This window comes from Mizuhopecten yessoensis, unplaced genomic scaffold, assembly GCF_002113885.1.
Source record: "Mizuhopecten yessoensis strain PY_sf001 unplaced genomic scaffold, ASM211388v2 scaffold5835, whole genome shotgun sequence".
Classification (NCBI taxonomy): Eukaryota; Metazoa; Mollusca; class Bivalvia; order Pectinida; family Pectinidae; genus Mizuhopecten; species Mizuhopecten yessoensis.
Window position 1 is genome coordinate 123,349 of NW_018406247.1, and position 6,955 is coordinate 130,303.

Here is a 6,955-nt window from a genome sequence, read left to right on the forward strand (position 1 = left end):
TTATTCCAGTCTACTCAGCTGTAAATGAGTACGCAGTTGGGTAGTGCTAGAATTGTTGAATGCCGGCTGTAAGCGCCGAAAGGGCAGAACCGGCTGTATGCTCCCCAGGGAGTTGAAAAAGATATTAGCTGGTGGCATAGACTCTATAACCACGGATAATAATTGGTGAACCGCTTTGAAACGACCTACGACCTAGGTTGTAATAAAGCGGTATAAAGAACCTCGAAATATTATTATTATTTGACGACATGGATAATCAGTTGTTTTGATTTTGTGTCTTCTGCTCCTCTGCATAGAGGATATTGAAAAAAGCAAATACTGATGTGCTACATATCTCTTGAGATCGATATATTTTCTTTTCTCACTTCATTTTGGTTCTTAGGGGGTTTCTTCATATGACAATAGTTGTTGAAAATGTGTAAAATCGCATAGAAACAAACAATCAACTAGCGGTCATTAAATATGGTTTGTTACAGCCGATTGTCCACACGGTACTTATAATACAGACAGTAGTGAGTGCATTCCTTGTCCGTATGGGACTTATCAGGATACCGCTGGATCCACTTTCTGTAAGAAATGTCCGGATGGATCTTCTACACCACTCCTAGGGTCGTCGGATATTTCCGACTGCTCAAGTAAGTACCAGTAATATGTTTTTTGATTGAACATCATTGACAACTATAAACGTATGTTGCTGATATCACTAAGGAATCAATAGTGTTGTCCTTGTGGTAATAATAAGAATTTTTTTAGAAGTATTATGTGAATGTTGAAATCGATTTAATCCTTGTGTATTGATTCTGTAGGATTTGTTTTTATTATTTAAATTATATTCAACTTTATATTAGAAATGTGAAGGTCGTTGTCGGATAAATAGTATTTTCTTGTGATCAGATAGCTTGCTTAAAAGAAATTAATCAGATTGATTCTTTGTAATGTCAGAATTAACAAACAGTTTAGTATTTTAGTATTACTGTATGTGGACCGTATTAATATTGTTTGTGAAACTTTATTAATTGATTGTTCAGAGTCAAAAAGGAGTTGTCCTGTTCTATAATTTTTCACTTAAAGCATTTGCCCTTAAACTGTGTATTTTAAATAGATGCAACATATTAGTTGATTTTCTTTTAAATTTTAGCTACCATACCTGTTAAAGAGGAAATTCCTCCTGAGAGTAAGTACGGGGTTATTCGTTTACCATATTGTAACTTGTATGCAGCCTGTCTTGTGATCTTGATGTCACATGTTTTAGTGTTTATTAAACACCCGAGAATGTTTATGTAATAACAAGGTTGTGTGAGTCCAGTACATGTGTCCTGTTAGGGAAAGTCCCTATGTCTATTGTCTGTGTTCTGTCCGATGAGTGTTCGATACTGTCCGTACCTTGACGTGTATGTCCATATTTGGTGTGTTACCTTTCCGGTAGTGTCGGGGTTTGTCCATATTTGGTGATGTCTTGAGTACGTGTGACAGGCGAGAACGTCAGGCATTTAGTGAGTTTTTAAAAAAACTAAGAGTACAATCGAGGAATCCCGCAGACAGCTGGAGCTATAGGACGTATACGTACTAGACGTTCTCCGGAGTTCAGACACGTCCCATACTGTATACCTACATTTACATATTCAAAATTACCGTAATGTGGAATATATTTCAGGAAAACAACTTTAATCAAACTTTAGCTCGTACTTATACTGAGGCATTCATTTTGTAGATTTCAGAGGTTTTCTTACACTTATATTTGTGAATATGTTTCTTTTTGGGGAGATAGAAAACTGCACATAAAACGAAACGACTTCGGTCTCCTTTATCGCTGTGACATTGAGAATACATTGTGGAGCGGAAAACTTATAACATTTTTTAATTCTCATCAAACATTTATTACATTTAATTTTTTAATACAATTATATCAAGGGGGGAATTGTTGAAGTACTTACTTAAAAAAGAGCGAACTTGGTCATAAGACATTGAATTGGTACATGATACATGTAATGCGTTTGATTTTATTCCGTAAAAAGTAACCATGTGTAACGTAGGTATGGCCTATGCGTAGTCGCGAAAGGACAACTGCCTCTGTATATATATTCGATCACGTCTGATTTGTCGCATGAACCTATATGAGGTTGAGTTGTGTCCTTAATATAGTTCTACTTATTGGTAATTCGATATTCATATTTTAATTCAACATTTATTCTAATGTGATGACACTGTGACATATTTCTTCCTGTATTATTTGTAGAACATGACGTAAGAGTCATCATTGGCGGTACCTTAGGTGCTCTCATTCTTTGTGGTGTAATCGTCGGCATTGCTGTATGGCTGAATTTGAGGTAGGAAGTTGGATTATTTGACCTGCTCAATAAATTAGTACTTACTACAGTAGTATCTACAGGTACAGCGTGATGGAAAACGATCTTGTTTTTGACAAATGGTCGTCTACGGCACTTGATAAAGGTAATCCCTCCATGCGATATAGCAGAAAAGATATTTTGTCGTGTCAAGTTTGACGACCATTCAAACTCTCGTGAGAATTGGTAAACGGTTGTTTGATAATGCTTTTTCATACGTCAAGACGGACTTGAAATAAATTGAGACACCATTGTTATAAGTTTAGGTTTGGTGGAGGGCTAGTGGTAGCAGAACGCCAGACATCTTAACCACTTGGCCAACACGGCCCCTTTTAGTTTAGGGTCATTTACTGAAAATATATATGGACATTGAAATAAGCTGTTCGATATTCGATGTTTTTTCCTTGAAATTGTGACGTCAGAAACTCTGTTTTATAATACGTCATTCTTCCGCTAGGTGGTGTTATTTTTATTCTAAAAATTGATTCTTTGTTGTGCACATAACTTACATATGAAATCAGACGTATTTCCAATATTGCAACATGTGCCAAATTATCGAACTCTATTTATATGATATACAGAATGCTCAGATATATAGAACCAATAGCTTCCTGTCGGCTAGGTAACACTTACATTATTTGTCTGTTGTACAGGCGGAAAGGAAAATATTACTTCCAAAACCAGAGGTCATATAAAGACGTGCGACCACGGAAACGAAGGGAAACAAAACTTGAAGAAATATAACTTGGAGAAACAATACCACTATCAGACAATACTACGACAGACGCAAAAGCATGTGCCAATAATTGAAGCCTCGATCGGACTTGCTTTCTACAAATTTTGCTGACATTTGAACCCCTGTGGAGATAGGTTATGGACTCAGAGCGTCGCTGTCAACATTATATAAACACATAATAATTGTGTGGATACTTGCCATCTCCCTTTGCATTCGTGTTCCGCTTATAAACGTGTTTATTTGGGTATTTTTTGTTTATTTGGGGTTCAATATCCCTTGCAACACCCGAGGTCATATAAAGACGTGCGACTATGGAAACTCCGTCGAAAAGAATAGGGAAGTTATTGAAGAAAGATACAGATTCCATGTTTTGCATTTGGGCAAATGATTCATTTTGGTTTCGTTAATGCCCCCAAGTAAAAAACGCATACGAAAACCCCCGATTGTGTAGAAGGGGGAGGGGTGAACAATTTGTTATATATCACTATACCCCTTTGTGTTATTTTGTGCAATCTAGAAAAGCTATACCCTTCATTATTTGTTTGATCTTCAACAGAGGTCGTAAATAAGATTAAAACAGATATCCTTTATGTACATTTGGAAGAACTGTAATTATTAATTAATGCAAATGTAACTAAATAGATATAACTTTTTTTTCGATGCATGCTGATATGTTAAATAGCTTTTTATCACATGATAAGGAAATACACTCCTTTTTGGTTTTTTATAATCTATATACAAGCAATATCTTACAATGTAATGATTATACAATCATATAATGTACTGATTGTATAATCCATGACATATTAAAGCAATTTCTTCTTGTGACAAGTCGGTATGTAAATGGGTTTTTTTTATCATAATTTACTTTGTTTAACTATTCAACTGAGGATTAATTTTGGTTTCGTTAATGCCCCCAAGCAAAAAACGCAGACGAAAACCCCCGATTGTGCAGGAGGGGGAGGGGTGCACAATTTGTTATTTGGGCAATGTAGAAAAGCTATACCCTTAATTATTTGTTTTATATTCAACAAAGGTTGCAAATAAAATTAAAACAGATATTCTTTATATACATTTGGAAGAATCGTAATGATTAATTAATGCAAATGTAACTAAATATATATAACTTTTTTTTCGATGCATGCTGATATGTTAAATAGCTTTCTAACACATGATAAGGAAATACACTCCTTTCTGTTTTTTATAATCTATATACAAGCAATATCTTATAATGTAATGATTGTATAATCCATGACATATTAAAGCAATTTCTTCTTGTAACAAATCGGTATGTATTTTTTTTATCATAATTTACTTTGTTAAACTATTCAACTGAGGATAAATTTTGGTTTCGTTAATGCCCCTAACCAAAAAATGCAGACGAAAACCCCCGATTGTGCAGGGGNGGGGGTGAACAATTCGTTATATATCACTAAACCCCTCGGTGTTTTTCTGTGCAATGAAGAAAAGCTCTTACCTTCATTATTTGTTTTATATTCAACAAAGGTCGCAAATAAGATTAAAACAGATATTCTTTATGTACATTTGGAAGAATCGTAATGCCTTTTTCTTTTGATGTAAAATTGCTTTTTATCACATGAAAAGGAAATAAATTCCTTTCTGTTTTTTATAATTTGTATACAAGCAATATCATATAATGTACTGATCGTATAATCCATGACATATCTTTTGATTCACGCGTACGATACCTGTGTGAATGGATTAAAGTAAACAATTTACGTTTTGCATCTGTTTTTTGTTTGTATTGTTACTTTTGTGTAGCTTCCTACGTACATCAAAGTCAATGAAGGACATGCTTTCATGTGTGTCAGGTATTTATATATATATATATCAATATATCTAGTTATATATTTTCAATACCAATGAACCATTGTCATATTTATACTTAAGTAATAACATATGTGATATTAATAAAATAATTACTCTAAAAAATAAAATCAATGTTGTCAGCCTTTTTCGTTTAATGAGCACAGTTGCATGATCAATGCAAACGTCCATCTTCTATTTTTATTCAATTGTTCACGTCATTGATGTATAGAAAGTATTTTTTCGATAAAGGGTATTTTCAGGATAATAGGTAATACAGGTTGATTTTGTGTGCGGATTAACTCTATATTTCTCTCTGTACACATGCCAATAGACTTTGGAGTGCTACCTCAATGCAATACCACCCCGAAGGTTTGGTTTGGTTTTATTTTGTTTAACGTCCTATTAAAAGCTACGGTCATTTAAGGACGTGTCTCCATGTGTGTAATGTATGCGTGCTTTAATTAGCGTTTTGCCGCGATTGTTTAGGGTGAGCGATACTTGCATAAAGTCATTTAAGGACGTGCCAGGTTTGGGTGGTGGAGGAAAGCCGGAGTTCGCGGAGAAAAACCGCTGACCTACGTCAAGTACCTGGCGACTGTCCCACGTAGATCTCGAACCCCCGACCCAGTAGTAGAGGGCTAGTGGTAGCAGAATATCAGACGCCTTAACCACTTGGCCACTCTGTGCCCCTTGTTAGCTCACCTGGTCCGAAGGGACCAAGATACCGTTGCGTCCGTCGTCCGTCCGTACGTCAACAATTTCTTTAAACGACTTCTTCTTCTTAACCACTTCTTAACCACTGATTGGAATTCAACTAAATTTGACTGGAAGCATCCCTAGGTGGTGGGGATTCAACATTGTACAAATGATAGGTCTGACCCCCAGGGGGCTAGGGGCGGGGCAAAAAGGGGGCAATTTGGCTATACTGCTTTAAGCGATTTCTTCTCTGGAACTAAGAGATGGATATCAACCATATTTGACTGGAAGCATCCCAAGGTGGTGGAGATTCACAATTGTACAAATAGTTGGGCTGACCTTCCAGGGGGCTGAGGGGCGGGGCCAAAAGGGGGAAATGTGGCTATATTGCTACAAACGACTTCTTCTGTAGAACTGTGCACTGGATATCAATCATATTTGATCAAAAGCATTAATGTGAGGCAGGGATTCAAAATTCTACAAATGGTGTGGCTGACCCCCAGGGTGCTGAGGGGCGGGGGCCAAAAAGTGTAATTGGCTATATTGCTTTAAGCGACTTCTTCTCTGGAACTAAGAGATGGATATCAACCATATTTGATTTGAAGCATCTCTAGGTGGTGGGGATTCAGAATTGTACAAATGATGGGGCTGACCCCCCAGGGTGCTGAGGGGCGGGGCCAAAAGTGGTCAATTTGGCGATATTGCTTTAATCGACTTCTTCTCTGTATCTAAGAAGTGGATATCAGCCATATTTGACTGGAAGCATTCGAGGGGGTGGTGGTGATTCAAAATTGTACAAATAATGGGTCTGACCCCTCAGAGGGCTGAGAGGTGGGGCAAAAGGGGGCAATTTGGCTATACTGATTTAAGCGACTTTTTCTCTGGAACTAAATGATGGATATCAACCATATTTGACTGGACGCATCCCCAGGTGGTGGAGATTCACAATTGTACAGATGGTTGGGCTGACCTTCAAGAGGGCTGAGGGGCTGGGCCAAAAGCATTAATGGGAGGCAGGAATTTCAAATTCTACAAATGGTGTGTCTGACCACCCAGGTCAGACACACCATTGTGGGACATGAGGGGCGGGCCAAAAAGGGTTATTTGGCTATATTACTTTAAGCGACTTCTTCCCTGGAACTAAGAGATCGATATCAACCATATTTGACTTGAAGCATCTCTAAGTGGTGGGGATTAAGGGTACTGAGGGCGGGGCCAAAAGGGGGCAATTTGGCTATATTTCTATAAACGACTTCTTCTGTAGAACTATGTCATGGATATTGATCATATTTGGTCGGAAGCATTCATGGGAGGCAGGGATTCAAAATTGTACAAATGGTGGGGCTGA

At 37.2% G+C, this 6,955-nt stretch overlaps 1 protein-coding gene across 3 annotated transcripts in view; it reads left to right on the plus strand.

Annotated features, from left to right (window-relative positions):
• Window positions 1-4,486, plus strand: part of LOC110451156 — a 40,090-nt gene extending 35,604 nt beyond the window's left edge. For all 3 annotated transcript variants that reach the window (XM_021499019.1, XM_021499018.1, XM_021499020.1), the window contains 4 exons: window positions 477-635; window positions 1,139-1,174; window positions 2,237-2,327; window positions 2,999-4,486. In XM_021499019.1, coding sequence (XP_021354694.1) covers window positions 477-635; window positions 1,139-1,174; window positions 2,237-2,327; window positions 2,999-3,089 — 377 coding nt within the window. In that variant the 3' untranslated portion in view covers window positions 3,090-4,486. The remainder of the gene's footprint in view (window positions 1-476; window positions 636-1,138; window positions 1,175-2,236; window positions 2,328-2,998) is intronic.
• Window positions 4,487-6,955: the final 2,469 nt, after the last annotated feature.